General features: G+C 40.3%; 1 protein-coding gene across 3 annotated transcripts in view; it reads left to right on the top strand.

Annotated features, from left to right (window-relative positions):
- The window catches only part of SPIDR (scaffold protein involved in DNA repair), a 202,912-nt gene that overhangs the window by 133,436 nt on the left and 51,132 nt on the right, over positions 1–18,344 (top strand). For 2 of the 3 annotated variants that reach the window (XM_042798122.1, XM_033001085.2), the window contains exon 10: positions 821–1,074. In XM_042798122.1, the coding sequence (XP_042654056.1) occupies positions 821–1,074 (254 nt within the window). The remainder of the gene's footprint in view (positions 1–820; positions 1,075–18,344) is intronic. The other variant, XM_042798123.1, reaches the window with a different exon arrangement.

Below are 18,344 nucleotides of genomic sequence, written 5' to 3'. Positions count from 1 at the left end.
AATACTCTGAAAAACTTTCTTGGCACCCAGCTTTTTATAAAATCAGGTTTCACTGTGAAACTAGAAATTTGGCTTATGCTGGGACGGAGCCTATATATATATAGACTGTGTTAGTCTATACTTGCATGCAATTTTTACTAACAGAGATTTATTTTAAAATTAGTGAAATTAGTAATTTAGATTAAGGCAAAAGAATTTTATTCATAAAATTTATTTTGAAAGTTTGGAAGATTTTATTAATAAAATATGCTTTGGAAGTAGTGAAAGAATAAGTTAAGGTTTGTACTTTTAAAGTTCTATACTTTTCATTAATCATCTAATTCTTTTACATTGAAACATTTTACGTTGAAATGTGTAAGTCTGAGAACTAACTTGCTGTTCTATAAAACTAGACACCTGTTAATTTTCAATGCAATCTGAAAGCCTGGATGCATTCATGATGGATTTTACCCCTTTTTCAGAAGAGGAAGGAAAAGAGAAAGGAAAGAGCATCAAAGAAGTAAAAATGAAACTCAATTCCAGGGGAAGAATCATAAATACTTATATCACTTCTGTTCTCCTGCTGGTGTTGCCCTTATTTCACATGGATTGAGTTAGCTCATAAATACAGGAGAGTACTGTGTGCTCAACTCTCTTGAGCATTCATTAATAATCCACAATAAATACTGGCCATTAGTCTATGAATTAGTTTAGGTGCAGTAAGTTTTTTGCAACTGGTTTTGCACTTCCTGCAGTGATTTTTCATGCTGAACTTTTACTCTTTAGCACTACAGTGTTTCAAGGTCCTGTGAAATGCCTCTATTAATGGATTTTCCTTCAGCAGGTTGCTTGTGCTCCGCAAATCCGTAACAACTGCCGTTCGAATGAGCATCCCTTAGCACAGAGTGCTGTTAATGATTCTCTGCTTGAAATGGTGGAAAGCCAGGGAGCAGTGGGATGGAGAGAAGCACAGGTACGAGTTGTTGTCCAAAGGGTGTACTGTTTGACTGCAAGAGAAGGTTACAGAAGCCACATTCAAGGAAACAAGCCTCTTTGTGCAACGTCCATCATAAATTCAGATCCACCAAATGTTAGGTGAGTAATAAGATGCATAGGAATTTTCCTGTTGAGGATGTGATATATGGGAAACTGAAGAGGAGGGAGTTTGGAAATGTCATTCTTGGTCGTCAGCTTGCAGGGAATAAGCACACCTAGCAAGGCACAGGGCTCTTGATGGAAGTGGTGTAGTTTTTTAATGGGTATAGTGTGACACAGAAGTAGTCCTGCCCAGAGGAGGGAAGGATCTCTCTATAGTTCGTGTCATCAACAGATGACAAGAAGACTGAAAATTAATGGGAAGTTAATTTAAAAACAGTGACGATCATCAACATCTTGCAGTCTTTCCTGAGCTTCACATAATAATTGTTACTCCCCATTTGCCTATTTTAGTCTCCAGTATTCTCTGCTAGTAAGTTATGCTCAGAGTGGTCTTCTGAAACAAAAGAGAAATACCTAAGGCTTTTCTAAAATGGGGATTTTGCATGGGTGCCATTAGAGAAACATACGTGTACACGTGCAAACTTCCATTCTGACGCTGCTGGAAAAAGCTCCTGTTGACTTCTGGAAATCTGAAGGTCACAGCAGTTCAGCTGCTCTGCGGTAAAAAGTGATCTGGTGTCAAAACATTAACACCAATGAAGAAATCTTATATGCAAAACCCATGGAGCGTACAGCTTTAGACCAGTGGTTTTAGCCTCTTATGATTTTAGTCTTTGCATCCTAACACTGGTCTGTTTTCATTGTATGGAATCGAGAATGGGACCTTGTTTTCTTAAGTACAAAGGATATGCCAGACACAGTTTTCCCTTCTGACCAGTACTGAACTGTTGAATCCTTTCCTTCTCCCTTTATGATCCTTAATGTTTGAGACCAAAGACTAATTTCAAAGTCTTTCTCAGCAACTCTGGGTCTGAGGTCACTGTGCCTATTATTGAGTTTCCTTCCTTTGTACTTGCACAAACTTTTGGGTCATGCTGGCTTAAAATTTTAAAAGGTAAGATACATTCAATTTTGTTTTCACTCAGGAAGCTTATTGAAGTGAGTTACAGTGGCAGAGCTTATATAAAGCTTCTAAATTCAGCCTTTCAGGACATTAGGAGATCTATCTTCCTGAAGAGCTTAGGACCTGAAGGGAGATGTGCAATTAGTTTAAAAGGTCCCATTGAGAACTCTCCAGATGTAATTTGCAATAGTCTTTGAAGGGATCCTTCAAAGGTTTGAAGAATTTTAGTTCCTCTAAGCCACCCTGCTGGTGGGTAGTGGCATGCTCGGAGATCCTTCTTCCTGAGCTTTTGAAATACTGGAATTCTCCCAATTCTTGCTACCTTGTAAGCCACTGGATGATTTACAGCACTCATTGATCAATAAAGTCTCTCCAGGAGGAAAGATTGTTCTTTCCTAAAACGCAAGCTTAATTATCACCCACAGGAAAGTAATTATCAACAGCCTTTTCCTCAATATTTTTTAAAAGCTCCTTTACATATAATATTTGTATGGAACTTAACTTGCATTGTTTTTTTAAAAAGTAATCAATACATTTTGTTTTGCAAACTCATTGCTTTAGATTTAATTCATTCTTGCTATAATACATTTTTTTAAAAGTGAGAGGAGAAGTACTTCAGCAGCCCCACATCAATATGTGATTTTGAGTACAGTATTCCTCCATGTAGATTTTCTTCCAGAGTGCTACATTTGATCAAAAGTCAGGGCAGCTGTCAGTCTATTATTCAAGCTGATTCTGACATCATTTCTAGTGGAGTTCAAATGATAATACGTCTCCGTATTTCCTTTCCAACTTTTAACCAAAAGTATACTTAACTTGCAATCACACAATTTGAGGTAGTTAACCTGCCTGAGCCCACACCCTTCACAGGAATGGGGTGAAAGAAAACAGAAATCTCAGATTGCACTTCTTATGTCAAATTTGAAATAGAAATAAAATAAAAAATGAGGGTCTGTTGCTTCTGAGTACATGCTGTAGCTGGGTATTCTCACGTACAGCTGTTAAACTGGCCTCTTGGAAGTTCCTCAAATTTTATAGATGTCCCAGCTCAGAAAAGAGCTTGGTTGTTGTTCGCAGCTATCAGACTGCCTTTTGGATCCTGAAGAGAAAAATCAACCCACTTTCTCTTTTGCAAAGAAGGGAAGGGACAACACTTCTTTTAAAAGCAGAGGAATGGAAAACACCTCATACTGCTTTATCAGCTGCTATTTCCATGGCTAGAAAGCATCCACATGAGACTTTTCTCCTCTATCAAAAATGTCTCTGTCTGTCACCTGATAGTGAGCAAAAGGGTCCAACGCCCTCTGGCAGTCCTTTGAACCAACTGATGGCTCATTCTTTTGTAATTAAAAAACCTCTTTTCTTTAATTTGTAAACTTCTTTTTGTAAAGTAAAACTGCCATGCAAGCAACGTTTGTATTTTACAAGGCAAGATGAGTTAGATAATTCACTGTTTCATAAACAAAAGTTTCTAATTAGATATCAAAGTAGATGAATAGTTAATTGATTTGTAGACAGCCTGTTTTATTGTATGTCTTCTTCTGTAGCAATCCACAATAACTTAGATGTTGTTGCCATAGGGAAGCATAAAAAGCACAGTAAGCTGGAAAGAGGCATGAAATTAAATGTGGTTCAGGAGAAGTGATGCATTTTGTTCAAGGCATCTAGTTGCTAGAAAGAGACCGGCAAATTGTGGGAGAAACCTCTATTTTCATTGTAAGGAAATGGATTCATTTAGTTGGTTAAAACTAACACTGGTAAAGAATAGAAATTACAGTAATGCCTATCTATATGCATCTAGCTTTTATTGTTCGAAACCCACCTTTTACTGATAGACAAATTAATACATCTGATAGGTTTAAGTCTGTTTAGCTGAAGTACCTGAAGCATTTTCTGAGGACACTGAGAAATAGTTACAGAGACTGAGAAATTCTCTAGCTTCTGTTGCACATAAATTGGTCCCATGTTCCCTGCATTATTGTTGAATCATTTGACTTTCCCCCCTGTAATTAACTACCTTCGCAAATGGACTTTTCATGCTGAAGGAGTTCCATGAGGGGAAAAAAGAAAAACATACAACTTGCCATGACTGTCTGCCCATTTCTAGCATTCCTGGCATACTTCTTGCTGCCTTTTCCCCTCTGATGAGAGCGATATTTTTGCTAATGACACAACATATGTTTGTCTAAACCCGATTATTTTGACTCTTTTTGAAAAAGTCCTGGCTTACACATACGAGGATCCCAAAGAGACTCCTGTCAACCTGAGGAGCTCACTGGCGCTGAGGTGTCTGACTCACTGCGTCGGCCTTGTACTTTGTGTTCCTGGGATAAAGCAGTGTATAATTTGGATTTTGCTCTTGCCAGTATCTGTTTGTTTTGAGTGGGCCACGTGAGTTCAGTAAAAAATAGAGCTGGTCAGTTTTATGCCTTAAAGGACAGGGCTGGCTGTGTGGTAGTTGGTGAAACTAAAATACACACATTTTTAGGACTATTAGGCAGTTAAACTGGTCAGAGCGCTCAAAAGATTTGGGTGAGGAGGCTGGACAGAAAAGGGTGTTGTCTGTTAAAAAGGAAAAGCTAACCACTGCTAATATAAAACAATGCTAGCTATAGCTGTGAATCCACATTTTAAAATCTCTAGTGGGTGACCAGAGAACTTTTCCATTTGCTTCTCTTGGCATATGTTTTGACCTACTTCCTACCTGAATGTTAGTGCTTTCTATTCCAAGAACAAAAGAAAGACAGTACATTTACTTTAAAAAATAATGTGATCTACCTCTGTGCTCTAGTCATCAGCAGCTCTTTCAGTTTTGCTCTTTATTTTGTTTTCAGTTTGCCAGATCTTAGAGAAGTGTAAATGCCTGCTACCATGCAAGCAGGATCCTTGGGGAGCAAAATATTTAGAAGAGCCGAGGATTTGTTTTGAGTGGCTGGAAGAAATAGAAGTATGGGGAAAAATCACATTTCTCTTTCCGAGCAGGCCCCCAGAAACACGATAGTCCGTTGCTGGGATTTATTATGCTCTAGCAAGTTGTTACAAGTTTCTGAGTAGTCTCTTCCTATGTAATTCTGTGTAAAACAGCTTTATTGGCAAGTGCTAATCCTGTAAAACTAATTCATTTCAAAGTTGGATTTCCTTCTTTCCTCTTTTTCTTCATCTAATGATCTTTGCTGTTTATCTTAACACAAATCTAGTCAATGGGTTAACCTGTCTGGCAGCATGCACAGCTAAAACTTGAGTGTCAAGTGCTGCAACTAGCATTACAAGTAGGTAGACTAACATATTAAAAAGTCACCCTTCTGGTACAGAAAACCTAGCTTAAATTTTGTAAAGCATATCGAAATAAACAACATCAAAAAAAAACCCTGGAGGTCGTCTTATTTGAAAAGAGCCCAGATTGGAAAGGACTGTCATGAAAGATCCATGTTCACAGATGCTAACATCTGTCAGAATGTTTCTTGTGGCTGGCTTAAATCTGTTTACAGCATTCCATTTGTTTTTTGTGTTTTTTCAACAAAACATTTTAAATGGAATGGTCATAAATGCAAGTTTTTAAAAATTACATTATGTTTCTGGGATGCGATTTTTCAAGTGGGAAATAAACAGGAAATAGGTAACTGAAGTGCAGTAGAGTACTCCATAAGCTAGAAGTTTTCTCTGATTTCCCCTTTTCAGGTCCTCTCTCGAAAGAGAAGATACGTGCTTTTAATATTCTTGCAAAGTAGCCTAACTGCTACTTGACAGACTTGTAATAGTTCTCCTAACAGCTGTAGTTCAAGGTCTAGTAACCTGTTTTTGCTTTGAAGTCCCTCTTCTTTTTTTTTTTTTTTTTTTTTTTCCTTCATTCACAGTTGAGGCTCCCTGACACCTGGATTATTCTCTTCTGCCTCCATCCTGCTCTATTTGTAATTCTCAAACTGGAGCCACCAAAACAGAGAGTAAGGACAAAAGACTGTTGGAGAAACAACTTTAGTATCACATTGTCCAGCTGAGACATTAAGTTGTTTTATATATTTAACACTGTGGCTTCCCTGTGCTGTTGCCCAGATAGCCCTGAAAGTCTGTTTTCCCTGATGCTGATGCTGCAGATGGATAGATGGAACTTGGGCTTCTTCCAGTGCCACTGTAGTACAACAATTTGTTAATTTGACATTACCGTTTGTTTTTCAGCGCTAAATATTTACATAATCTTATTTCATCCAAGGGCAAGGTGAAAGCACCATTATCTGATATACTCTGTACAAATCAAAAAAAGGACCCCTCAACATACACCAATCGGTTTTTGGCCCTGTACCGGGGATAGGTGGTTAAACAATTTGCCATTGTAATAGAATATGTCAGGGCAGTGGTAAAAGCTGCTGATACATAAAAGATTCTCAAGAAGACAATAGCCAGCATAGAGCACAAGTGTGACAGGGGTTCAGTCTCTTTGGAAAGCAAGTGAGCAGGAACAGAGAGCAACTGTCAGAGGGCAGACACTGTGTGTGCAGGCTCCTGTATGGGTCTGGCAAAAAGGAAACCCTGGTTGCTTAGCTTGTATTTCCTCCATACTCAAGTGCTTAGACTGATCAGTAACGTACCTGTATGTTCACAGAAGATAGTCACACCGCCCCAACCAAGCCTTTTGTTGGTCAAGAAGGAGAAGTAGCTCTACTTACTGATGTATTCCCCATGATAGAGAAATTGCAGAGATATGTAAATAACATAGAGACACAGATAAATGGTATGGAAGCATCATTATGTAGAGTTGTGTATTCACCACCACTTACCTTGTAACTGTACCTATTCACACCTCCCACATCTGATGATTGCATACAAGGCTTTAGAAAGGTGGGGAAGATTTATTGCAGCTGAACACCTCGTTTCCCACTGCTGTCTTACAGCTGTATCCACCCAACTGATTGTTTTCAAGGGAGTATGTAAATGGGGGAATGGGAAGAGTGAAGTGGTTCCCTGTATGTTATTCTATAGGGGAGACCAGTCTAGGGAGTGGAAAGCAAACAATTTGAAAAGGTAATTTTCCAGCCCTAGAGCCACAATCAAGGTATGTGCTGTTGGTACGTTGTCTGGTTTAAACCAGGAATAGCAATTTTCCAGCACCTGTTATTTGTCAAGAATTATTCTAAGGTGGCCTATGTAAAAGGTATGGAACGTTTCCCTTGGCTTTGACCTTTCTTCCCCTTGAATTTTTCTATCTCTGAAAGTTATGTGGTTGACATCACTGAGAGCAGAAATCCTCCGTGGGGTTTTACACCTCTACCTTTCACTGCATTACTTCAGTCCTGACCTGGAAGAAGTGTTAAAGATGTGCTGGAGCCCCCTAAAACTTTTTAAAAGCCAGATTGTTTTCTCTGGGATTTGTTTTCCTGGTACCAAGGTATAGGAGGCAAGGACCATGAACAGCGATAAATGTTATAAATGCCTAGATGGGCACATGGTGAGCTAGCAGTTGGGAGAGAAATTTAACCGCCCAAATATTGGATGTAATTTCTGTGCAACTTGGGCAGGTAAACAGTCTTTGTATGCATAGCCTTAAGTATCTGCATAGATCAGCAGATGTGCAAAGAAACGTCAGCATAGATTTAAAACAAGAGCACGTTTCAGAAAAGGAAGATTCTTAGAAATTATTTTTTGTCATCAGCTTTGTAAAAGCTTCTGTTTGGATATAGCAAATCAATACTCCTTGGAAAGGTGTTATGAACATGCTCTTTTGGGAAGAAGGAGGTCTTTTGTCCCAAAGAGTAAAGAGTCAGGAATACACTGTCCTCTGTGGTTTTCAAATTATGGGCACACTCTGGTAATTAAGACAGACTTTGAAAGGGATGATATTGCTGGACCACAGGCCTGTACATATGTATCTTAAGCTTTTATATACTTTCTTCTGTAGAATACAAATACTAAGGTATAGCAAACGCTACGAATAAAATGAAGCTTCTCAGAGAAGTCAATCTTAATTAGTTGTTTCAATGATCATTGTGGTTTAAAATTGGTATGTAACTTATAAACGCACTTAATGAAGTTATCTGATGCTCACAGGCCAGTCCTGAATGACGGAAGTTCCTGCTGGTTTTGTTCCATTTCTCGCAGCCAAAGGCAGTCAGCAACATCACACTGGGTAGGGATCCACTGCAGGCTGTGCTGAAATCCACAGACTCATTTTGGTTAATGCCTCAACCCCCGCCTTCGGCTAAAGGGGGCTTCACAGAGTTTGGAGAAGACAGTACTCAAACAAGAAAAGTGATGAGCAAAGGCCTGGGATGAACTTAGTGTGTATTGTGTATGGGTCACAGTGTAGGGACTCGAGTGGAATGGCAGTTAAGAGAGATTTAGTTATTTTTGTAACTTTAGTTTTACAGTTAGAAAAAAGGAAGCCTTTCACCTGATACGTACAGCCTGATACATGTTCAAAATGGTTTTGTAACTCACTGAATTTAGAGGCTTGATTTGAGGCCTGTGTCTGGCTGCAGTCTGAGCTCCTCTGGACAACCTGCTTTACAAGTGCTTAAGGCTAGGACTGAATGCAAAATATATCTCAGAGAGGTTTCACATTTAAATGGACCAAAAATGATGTCATGAAGTTGCAGAGTATGATTTTTGATTATGCTCCTATTGTGGGCTGTGTTTCATTCACTATCACACGATAACAGGATTTTATATACACATTTAAAAAATTATTTCTCTGTATCAGTGGTTTCCTAATTCTGGCGCTCTTACTTTTGGTGCAACGCCAGTCATTGAGAAGATCTCACAGAAGCAGCTCCAGATCCTGCCCTTCTGTGGAGGTGCTAATCTGAGCCATCAGGCAGTTACCACCAGCCAACTGTAAATATCTTTGTGCAGCTGCTTACTCCGGCTCAGAGGCACTTACTGATCTGTGCAGCCTCATACGGCCGCCTGAGAGTGGGGTGAGGGTATCGATTGCTCCCAGTAGCCTTCCTTGTGTCTGCAGCAGTGGAAGGAGGGAGGCAAAGATGGAAGTGAAAGGAGCAAGCAAGCTCTCCCTGGCTTTGTGCGGGGGTCCTCTGCCAAAGTTGTTGTCCGCTCTCTTTCACGTAGATAGCAGGTAAGAGTGAAGTTCCAGTGCAAGACGTGGTGAAGTCTCTACAGTGTTTCCAATTTTCATGCATTTGTGCTGCAGTTTGACACTTGGAACTTGTGCTGTCACTGCACGATCTCGTCTTGGACAGCATCATCATCCTTACCTAGGAAGACGACTCTAAGGAAATTATTATAAAAGTATATTCTGTATTTCTCAGTGGTTTCCCAACTATTCTAGACCAAGGGCAGCCACGTACTGAGGAGTGCCTGCCTGGCAGGTGGGGTACAGTCCCTTCCACAGCTGTGCAGTCGTGGTCCCAGTTCAGCACATGCTGCAGGAACTCCACCAGCAAGGAGACGTCGCTCACTTCTGTTTCTGAGTGAGTGAACAGGGAACTGCAAGGAACGCGCCGTTCGTGAGGTGGGATGAGAGATTGCACCGGAGTCCCAGCTTCACGAGGGTGGGGAAGTGTAGCTGGGAGCAGGGAAGTAGAGTCCCACGCGTGGGAGTGTGTGGTAGGTCATGGGAGAAGGAAATAATGCACGGAGCTGAGGTCCTCATGTGAGGAATATGAGAGTGGCCATAAGGCATTAAAATACCATTTCTGTGTGAGTAACCTTTCTGTCTGCCCATTCATTTCCCTTGAGCCTGTGTAGTTCCTACCATGGATTTCCTCTCTGAGGCAGCAACTTTCCCCACTACTGAACTCAAATATGATCTGGTCATAACAGCTACAGACATTCTTGTCTTTGTCCTATAACAATGGGATTATGCATTTTCCCCTGCCTCTAAACAAATGCCAAAATTTTTAAATTCTGTTTGACATGAAGAAAAATGTGCAAGGAAATTAATTTGATTGGAACAAGTTATGTCACATCTTCAATACAGAGCTATAAATCAACTGTCTGTAGTAATGTTGCAGTTACCTTAATAAAACGATTCAAACTGTTTTATTAAGGTAACTGCAACAGTAACATCATGTAAGTGGGAAGTGGAAGAGCTTGTTAGCAAAAACATTCAGTGCCTAATCTTTGCAAAAGTGTTTTTAATGTCTTTGTTTCTATTTAATTGTAACTGTGTATTTCCTTTACAAGGGAACTGAAAACTGCCAAAACTTTCTTGCTGCAGCCTGGGCTGTTTAGTCATGATTGAAAGTACCTGTGATAGGAACTCATCTATACCTTGGTGCTTCTGTGTATCTGAGTCATTATCCGTATTTGGACTGCCAGAGTTTTCGTGGGGGGGACTTGTAGCAATTACACCCTGAGAAAACAGGCATTTGAAATGGATGGCTCAACAGTCAGGAAAATTCGTGACTCTCAGACTGTTTGCACTTCAACAGTGTAAGCAGGGAGGGACTCTGCTAAGGTCCTGGATTTGTTAGAAATGAGTTGGAAATCAGGTTATATGCACCGAGTAGAAGGAGAACTCAAAGCAAAGAAGAGGTGCCATGTCTGATTTAGAGGTTATAACTTCAGCAAATCAACAAACTGCAATCAGACAATTTATTTTTAAATGCTTGCAAAGGGTTGCACCGTGTTGGATAACATCTGTATGTTAGTTTAAGGAAACTCCTGCACAGACAAATAGATTCTATTCTAACATTCGTTTGATCTCCGTTAAATACATAAATACAGAATCCAGATTTGGGGGTGACCCACCTAGTTGCAGTTGCTGTTTGGGTAGTGCAAATCAGAGGAAATTAAAAAGTCATACATTAAGCAAAATCATGAGAATGAAAAATCATGATATTTGGAAATAAAATATCTTTTTTTATAAATGTGCTTTTGAGTGTTTCTAAGCTTTTTGAGTGAAGAACCCAAACCTTACTGTTCAACTGTTTGTGTATAAATAGATTTCCTTTATAAAAATTAAAAAGAAAAAAAGATAGGTATGATTCTTACTTATTGACTGGACTCTAGAAGCTGAGGTTTTAACAGACACATCCAGTATTTTGAAATGGAAAATAAATCTGAAAACAGACAGTGCTGTTACATGCTTTATGTACTTCTAAAGGAAGCCACCCCGTTTTCCTTTAAGGTGGGCTCATGTTCATACAAGCCTGGCTTGGGACAGTTCTTAGGAACCAGCAAATACAGGGCTAGAAGGAATTGTGAGTAGCCCAGTGGAGCAGATAGCAAGCCAGCACGCCTGGCCTCCCAGCAAGGGCCTGAAGGGTTTGTCTGTCTGAGGTCACCTGCTGAAATACACAGAAAGAAGCAGACAGTGACAAAGTAACTGCTTTCAGGATAAAATAAAATATTTCAGAATAGCGGATAAAGAGTCCAATAGTCAAAGAATAAGGAAGAATGTGTGTGTGTGCAGCGTGGTTGAAAAAAAATTGCTGTGTCGTAGCATTTCAGTATCCTGATGTTTTGGTCTGAATTTGCAGCCCTGGAGTTGCATGCATCCTGTCTTCCATTGCGTAGAAATAGATGTGTTTTCCTTTTCTCTATATGTACTGTATAAATCTGAGTCTCTTTTTTTCCCCTGCAATTTTGTTTTATATTTGGCATAATAAAAATGTAAGTCCTGTAGTAAGTTTTGAGAGTGCGCAGAACTCTGAAGTATAAAGTGTTGTTTCTCTGCTCCGTGTATGTCACTGCATGCATTATTTATTACAACTGAATTCATAACAGCAGTACAGCAAAGCAAAGTAATATTACAGCAAAACACAGTAATATATTGTAAAAATTGGGCTGTGTTCAGCTTCAGCGCGGACTGACATTTTTATGCCCGTGGGTCAGTCCTTTGGTTAATAGATATTTCCTTCCTTTATCCGAGCCGTCACTAGAAGCCCAGGGCTCCGGGTTGCGGGAGGATTTGCTGGGTGGACACGTGGTTTGTCTCTCCCCCTTCGTCCCCCATGCTCAGTGTGTCTGTGCACACGCTGTTCGGTAAACAAACTTTGGAGAACCAGAGCGAGCTGGTTCAGAGCAGCCAGTTCATTCACACAGACCACTTGGAAAGTGATGCCTTTGCGCAGCCTTGACGTACGGGCTGAGGGAAGTGGAGAAGTTAGTATTTATGTTTTCATTAATGCTTTTTATAGCTGTGAGCCAGCTGTAGCTAGTTAACATTAGCCTAGGACATCTATTAGCGTGCAGACCTCTTACGCAGGATAGAAAGGGCTTCTGATGGAAACAGAGTTGTTACCCATGGTACTCATGGCTGCGTGTTTACATGAAGGCTGTTTGTGCTGACATAGGATATATAAGAACAGCATGCACCTTTTTAATTAACAAATTTTTCAGGATTCAGGAAGATTTTGTGTAAAAGCTTTTAGCCTAGCAAATCATGAGATTCACATCTTTAAATGGATTATTGCTTGCTTAATAGCTATTATTTTTGGATAATGCTTTGCAGCTACGCAGATACAAAAAGTATTTTCTGATTAGCTTTTAGGATGAGTTGGGAATAAGCAGTATTTCTGCAAGTCTTGAACACACCAGTTCGGACTGCTAAATTTTTTGCTATGAATGATGTAAGTGGCTGGCAGTAGCACAGGATGAATTGGACCTAAGGGTTTGGCCCAGAGGAATTGATGGCTCAGCTATCCTCCTCTGGTTTCTCCAGTTCTTCCTTTTTGGTTTTTTTATTGGTTGTTTTTTTTTTTTTTTTTTTTCCCTCTCTTCTTCTGGAAGATAGTTAGTCAGAACAGTATTTAAAAATAAATAACAAAAACAACTGCAAAACAGAGAATGAGGAGAGCACAAGAAGTGCTGCTTTTAGAGCTCCGGTATGACAAGCTCCATGGTCTCTGGTATTTGCACTAATCCAATACTTTCCTTTCCTTGTCAGTCAGTGTTCCCCAAACAATTCTGACAGCTCCACTCATCCAGGCAATGACAGAGGCGCCTAAAGAAGAAGTAGGAAATTTTGTATATCCTCTGCTTTGCATTTCTGTAGAAGGTGTGGAATGAGCTTATTGCTTTCTCACAGCTTAGTCATTTTAATAGTCAAAGCTTTTAAAGTGGAAAATTTCAGGACTGCTTCCCTCTCAAGGTTTCTTCTCCTGAGGAAGGTGTATTGCACTGAAGACCATCATTGCTATTGCTCTTCTTTCCTGGTCTTTTGTCTCTACTTTCAGTGTGTTTTACAGACTAGAGAAGATTCCTGAGCCATTGTAAAACAGTCTCAGCATGAATTTCCATTCCTCTCATCTTTGTCACAGTCCCATCGATTGTCAGTGATGAACTCTTCAAGTCTAGGGGAATTCAAAAAGTTCATTGTAAAAACCTTTAGTTTGCCTTGTTAAGCCTAGCGTCCACATGAAAACATTGATTACATCAGCCATCATCATGTCAGAATTATACCTTTATGGTTCACAAAGAGAAGCTTTATAATGCTATTCTTTTTCATCTGCACAACAGTATCTGTATCTGAAACTGCTGAGTAGTCCCAGATGCCAGTGTCAACTCACAGGGCTGAACTATAGTCTTACCAAGACAAAAAGTCAGGCTATCTCCCAAAATTGAATCACTTCTAATCTCCTGTTTAGATAAATTTCCTCCACCCATCTGTTTAGGTACACCACCCTTAATGATCCACTTGAAAAGAATGTGACAAGCTCTTGAATGCCCTGGGAGAGTGTGGAAGCACAGCTCATGAATTATGCATGTTCAGTGCCTACAGCTGTACCCTCAAAGTACAGATGGGAAAACTTCTATCAGCAGTATCTAGACTTCCCTACAGAGCATGTTCTGTGATTTGGCTCCATATTACCTTTACAAATGTGGGTCAAAGCTCGGTTCATTCCAATTCTGAAGTCAGCTAGTCTTTTGAGGGCCAGAACAACAATTTCTTAACTCAGGCAAAGTCAAGCTTTGATGTGTTCACATTCTTCCTTTTAACGCAAACCAGCAAAATTGTGCTGAAATGTTTTGCACCATTTGGTAAATCTGCTGGAGGCTTCCATTTGTTGTGATGTGATAGAAAACATTTTTGTTTATATTTGCTGTTCTCCTAAATGCTTCATAAGCAATTTTTATTATGTACGTGGAAATGGCCTATGGGGTGTTATCACGTGCTGTCCCTTGGGCTTGTTTTGAATTGACTGTCCTGCCATTCAGGGTCCATTCTCATTTCTTCCTCATGCTCTCATGACCGAATCTAAAACCTCTATGCAAGAACTTAGCTGGAGGAGTGTGGAGAATTGGGAAAAGCAGTTTTATCCAACAGTTTTCCCACAAAGATGGCTGGGACAATCAGCATCATGCTGCTCGCTTTGGATGTTGTGGACATAGATCAGTGAATCAGAATCTGTATTACAGGACTGTGTAGCCTAAAAAGCAATGTCTTTCTCCTCCAAATATTTGGCCAAGGTGTTTTTACCGTTTGCTCAAAGTCCATGCTTCTGTGACTTCTAATTTAATACAGCCAAATTTAAAATAGCGAGATCTTGACTGACCAGTTCCTTTCCTGAGTCAGTTGTCTGTCATCTTTAATTTGTGGGTCTTGCTAGTTTTTCCAACACACAAAGAACATATATTTGAGGGTAAAGAGACATTTTTGACCTTGGCAGGGCAACTGGTTACAGAATGGATTTTCTCATTCCTCAAATGCTGTGATAGTGTGATAATTATGCCCTGCAACCAAACAAAATTGTTTTGACCAAACCTGGCAAGAGTTTTTTCCTGATTTTTTTAAATGGCTTTTTCTGATGTCTTGAAGATGGTCTTTTTCTTGTGTGTTCTGTCCATAGCATCCTAATGAGGCACATGATATGTGGGAGGCTTGGATAGGAGAGAGATAAAGCTGCAATTTCTGTCATCAGGCAGTACTGGATTGACAACTACTAATTTTATCTTATCTATTCACCATATACCTTACTCCTTAGGCTGAGTAATTGCCAGAAAACTCCCTTCTCTTGGCCCCTTTGCAAAATATCTGAATGCATCTTTTTTATATATATATGTATGCTATCTCTCTATAAAAGGTTCTTTTTATATACAATGTGTATTATGTTAGTACATTTCAGATCTCAGAAACAATTGTGTTGCCTGCAAAAAAAAAGAAAAAAACAAAAAGGGGGAGGTGTTAGAATTGGAGACCTTGTTGGTATGGTTGGGAAGGCCACCCATATACACTCCAACATTAATAAAGATAAGGGACAGCAGAAAAAAGTAACACTGATTTTTGTAGATTATTTACACATACACACATTTGTTTCATTCATCTGTTGAAAGCTGCTAAAGCATGTGAGCAGTCTAAGCAAACTGGTGCGTATCTCATGTGCCTAGTCCGATGAAGCATGAACCTGATGAAAGTTTCTAGACATTTCTGTGATGATTAGCATGTGTACCTTATCGCAGAAGAGTGAAAATAAACAACTATTATTATTCTTATGGTGCCATTCACCAATAAGAGTTTTTCATTTCTATTTGGAAATGCTGAGCTGATTTAAGATTGTAGACTAATCTGAATTGATGGTCTCTGTTAAAATGTAAGTATCAGTGTTTATAAACCAATTGACACTTCATGTTGAGTACTGAAAACTGCCAAATGGAAACGGTCTTTATATACCAGTGACTTTGACAATATCTTAATTACTCTTTTTTCCCCCCAGTTATCAGTGACCTTTAACTACCAGTTTCCTCCACCAGACTAAGTCCCTTTTTCTCAGTCTCCCACGCTTAAAAGCTAAAAACTCCGATGTCTTCTTCTTAGCAGTACCTCTTCGAGTGTATTTGAGTGCGTTCCTGCAATTAGTCAAACTCACAGGTTTTCTTCATCCTGTTGTGAAGAAAGTGCTGGCTGAGCAGGCTTTTCTAAGTGGGGAAGGAGAAGCCAAGGTAAGTTTGGAGGAGTGTTCCCGTACTGGGCACATTAGGTGAAGGATGAATGTACAGAAAGGTGTTGAATTCTTGGGAGAAGCTGCAGGCAGTGAGAGTGATGGTCTTGTTGGGCAGCTTCCCATGGGAGTTGGCAGGATGGCGATATGTGAAGGATATGGTAGGGTTAATCCTTTTAATGAACAAGTGCTCGACTACTCTTCCAGTCACCAGCTCTTCTGGCTTGTGTTTGCTAAACTATCCAGTAGGGGAATGGGAAAAATAAAAAAAGAAAGCTAAAGCAAGCTCTTTTTATTATGAAGTTATGATAATTTTGGTTTTCAACATGAGTTTTGCACTGAAAATTCAGAGGCTTCAACCCATGCCTCTCACTCACTTCCTCCACTGCCCCAGCAATGCAGAAAAATGCAGATAATCATAGTTTCCCTCTTCGCTGAAGGCTTACCTGTATGCAGAATTCACAGGGAAATGAATGCCAAGTATCTGGGGTGCACATTTAAACTTTGTTAATTCCCCACAGTAAAATTATTTTGTTACGTACATCTGAAGGGATTTTAGGCTAGCTAAGGGTTAGTGCCAGAAAGTTGTTCAGTGATAGCTCGTCCAGGGTTTTGCCTACTAACTGCTTCCTGAGCCACCTTCCATCTTATGGTCTTGGTCTAGGAACTAAGAGTTCTCTGTTACCTTTATAGCAGCGGCACTCAAACTGGGTATGATAGACTTCTGCCAACCCCTCTGCTTCTGAGGGGCAGGAGAGAGGCAAGACCACTGGAGGAGCGTGCCTGTGGAGGAGGCAGGGATGCTGGTGCTGTAGGGGAGGGAAATGGAGGGGACGTTTGGGTGGCACAGGCCAGGGTGGCCACGGGGGAACGTGACCCCACGGGAAACCGCTGCGCTCGCAGGGCTGGGCGTACGCACAGGCAGAGAGCAGGAGCCCAGAAAACATGTGGCTCCTGCTGTTGCTGAATCCCATCCTGCCAATTCTCCATGGAGGCCTCTAGTGCGGGTTCAGTAGCTCCTGGCAGCCAAGGACTCTCTGCATTGCTCATTTGTCCTTTGGCTAGAGCTTGCGAAGCACAGCTCCATCAACAGCTTATCACATGCTCTGCTCTTCTCCCTGAAGCTCTCCAGTAGCACATGCCCTTTCTCCTTTCCCCTATTTTGTGCACTGCTTAACTTGTGAGCTGCCATTTCAGAACACCCTACAGTGTTGCTCGACTTCTTAATGTAAATGCATTCCCTTCCCAAAGAACAAAAAAAATCTCTTACTTTTAAGACCTGACGGTTAAGGTGATTACAAAATGGCTAGAGGAAGGATGAACTCGAGTTACATCACTGGGACCGTGCAATATCAAAGCAAAGACTAACTCAGCTCAAAATGAAGTGTATTTGTAAGCATGTGTAGCATTGTTTGTGAGCTGGAAGCAACGCCTGCCTGTAGGTAGTCTGATATTTTTCCATTATAAAAAATTCTTGTGACCTTTTATTTGCAAAGCTGTTTCAAGTCCATTGTTTGCTATAGACTTTTGATGTTCAAAGGGGAATGCCCTCAAGGTAGGAAAATGCCTTGTTTTCTTTGGCAGCACCTACAGCTGGCTCCACCATGGAAACAGTTGGGGTTGGAAACAGAGAAGGGGGAGGGAGATAAGAGGTAGACTCTCCACCTCCAGCCCAAGAGGTTCATGCCACCAGAGGCAGGCAATATTTCAAGATGAGACAGAGAGCTGAAGGAAAGCTTTTCTCAAACCACCCTCCAGATTCAGGAGTAGACCACACTGGTCCAGCTACCTCTGTAGGGGCATCACATGATGCTTTCCATATGTGTGAAGCAGCAGCTTGTGCAGCAGTTGCCTACAGTCAGACCCAATGCTGACAGCTTTCCACACTTTCACCCAGCAGCGGGAGGCAAATGTTCCCCAGTTCAAATGCTAACAGACTGTTCAGGTTACAGACCTAGCTAATACAAGTAGATATTCTCTAACCATATGTTGAGAAGCACAGGTGCAAAAAAAGAGGTGTAATACCAGATTTCCTATAGTGCAGAACATATATATTAAAAACTGAATGTGTCATCTGTTGATTTCACAGTACTTAATTTTGTAACCTTCCAATTCCTAATGCAGGAAGGTTTAGTAAGTTTTATTTATATTTGCCTCCTGGATTTAAAAAAGAAAAAAAAATACTTAGAATGTGTGGTGTTTATCTGTATATTTATAGGTATTAGAATGTGTGGTGTTTATCTGTATATTTATATGTATGAATGATACATATAAGCTGTGTGTTTATTCTTTCTAAACCCACCTTTTCTCCCAGAGTAGCACAGCCTCTTGCAGTTCTGATTTTTGGATCAGGCTGTTCTTTCCATTTTCTGCTGTTTTGTCAGCCATGAATTTCTGCTCTCACAGCACAAACTTGAGATTTCTATACTACTTAGTTTGCAGTCCATATACTCTTTATCCACGGACTT

The sequence above is a fragment of the Tyto alba genome, unplaced genomic scaffold (genome assembly GCF_018691265.1).
Source record: "Tyto alba isolate M040663 unplaced genomic scaffold, T.alba_DEE_v4.0 Super-Scaffold_27, whole genome shotgun sequence".
Lineage (NCBI taxonomy): Eukaryota > Metazoa > Chordata > Aves > Strigiformes > Tytonidae > Tyto > Tyto alba.
Note: the sequence above shows the minus strand (reverse complement) of the source record. Positions and strands in the feature narration are given on the sequence as shown.